Source organism: Peromyscus leucopus, chromosome 8b, assembly GCF_004664715.2.
Source record: "Peromyscus leucopus breed LL Stock chromosome 8b, UCI_PerLeu_2.1, whole genome shotgun sequence".
NCBI lineage: Eukaryota > Metazoa > Chordata > Mammalia > Rodentia > Cricetidae > Peromyscus > Peromyscus leucopus.
Window position 1 is genome coordinate 32405069 of NC_051086.1, and position 1844 is coordinate 32406912.

Consider the following 1844-nt stretch of genomic DNA (forward strand, 5'->3'; position numbering starts at 1 on the left):
TACATTTGACTCTTTATATTTTTCAAAGAAACTCTGCTATTACCTGTTACTGGGTTAGATCTTAACATCAGGGTGGGAAGGTGGTAAAGATGCTATCTCTGCTATCAGACAGTGAGGTATCCATGGGCTTAAGGAGGCTAGATAAAGTTCAGGACACATAGGGAGCAGAGTTATAGGTCAAACAAAAGATAATACTCCTGATCCCATGATTTCCAGTCTAAAGAGCTTGATTTTTGGAGTATTTCAGGATTGTCTGGAATAATGTTCTAATCCATGTGCTTCATAGCAGACACTGAATTGTCTCCTGTTATTTGGGCACATGAAAGCTATGGGCAGTTTCAACACCAGTTTTAGACAGGGCTTCATCTTAGTGGGATTCTCTGATTTTCCTCAATTGGAACTCATTTTTTCTGTTCTCATTTCCATTTTCTACTCCCTAACTCTCTTTGGCAACTCTGCCATCATTATTCTTTCACAACTGGATGCTCGACTTCAAACACCAATGTACTTCTTCCTCTGCCACCTCTCCTTCCTGGACCTCTGTTACACCACTAGCATTGTGCCCCAGCTTCTGATAAACCTCCAGGGATATGACAGGACCATCAGCTATGGAGGATGTGTGGCCCAGCTCTTCCTTTTCCTTGCTCTGGGCTCCACAGAGAGTGTGCTCCTGGTGGTCATGGCCTTTGACCGCTATGCAGCTGTGTGTCGACCCCTGCACTACACGACCATCATGCACCCTCTTCTCTGCCTCTCACTAGCTATTGCTTCATGGGTAGGAGGATTCATGAACTCTCTGATTCAGACAAGCCTGATGATGGTGATGCCTCTTTGTGGATACCAGCTGAACCACTTCTTCTGTGAGATGCCTGCTCTCTTGAAGTTGGCCTGTGAGGACACAGAAGAAACAGAGGCCAAAATGTTTGTGGCCCGAGTTGTAATCTTGATATTTCCTGTAGCGCTAATTCTGGGCTCCTACGCAAATATTGCTCAGGCGATGCTGAAGACCAAGTCAATGGCAGGGTGCAAAAAGGCCCTGGGCACTTGTGGGTCCCACCTTGTGGTGGTTTCTATGTTTTATGGTGCAGCCATTTACACACACTTACAACCCAAGGGCAGTTATTCTGAGAGCAAGGGGAAGTTTGTTGCCCTTTTTTATACTATCATCACCCCCATGCTCAATCCTTTGATTTATACCCTGAGGAACAAGGATGTGAAGAGGGCTCTTTGGAAGGTGCTTGGGAGCTCAGACTCAGGATAGAAGGCCAAAGGACAACCATTATAATTTGGTTTAATAGCTCTTGGGTTACAGACTTATCCTGTCCTTGCAAAGCAATTTATCAGTAAAAAATAAGCTTCAACAGACCCTATGGGTTTGATGCTTCCTTGTTCTGAAGATGGAAGTGAGGAGGGTCTTTTGAAATGCTTTGTAGTCCAGTGTCTATAATCCATATGATACAGGGAGTAAGATTTGATTTGTAACGTGTTTAGGAAGTGGATATTATCTCCTCTTGTACAAAGTGGAGACAGTTTCTAGGTAAGCCTGGGAGACAGGGAAGCATTGTTCAGATGGTAGTTCCTTCAGATTTCTAGCATGGTGCCGAGCAGAATGCCCGATGAGAAAGATTTGCATCAATGCCTATGCTTCTAATTCCCTCTATCCTGTCTCGGTCCCTTCACTTCACAGGATCTCTTTTTATGGTCTATTTAGGTTGATACCTTTCTGTGATATTTGAAGAATATAAGAAATGATGATTAATGGTTTATCACGAAGCATGTAGAGGCCAGATGTGAATGCTGCTTTTCTACTTGGGGTCACATGCAAAGAAGTATTAAGGAGGCAT

General features: G+C 43.8%; 1 protein-coding gene across 1 annotated transcript; it reads left to right on the forward strand.

Moving 5' to 3' along the window:
- The first annotated feature begins 328 nt into the window (after nt 1–328).
- LOC114681512 (olfactory receptor 10-like) lies at nt 329–1261 on the forward strand. The gene has a single exon (XM_028855024.1). It carries the CDS (start codon nt 329–331, stop codon nt 1259–1261), a length of 933 nt encoding a protein of 310 aa, XP_028710857.1.
- The last annotated feature ends 583 nt before the right edge of the window (nt 1262–1844 follow it).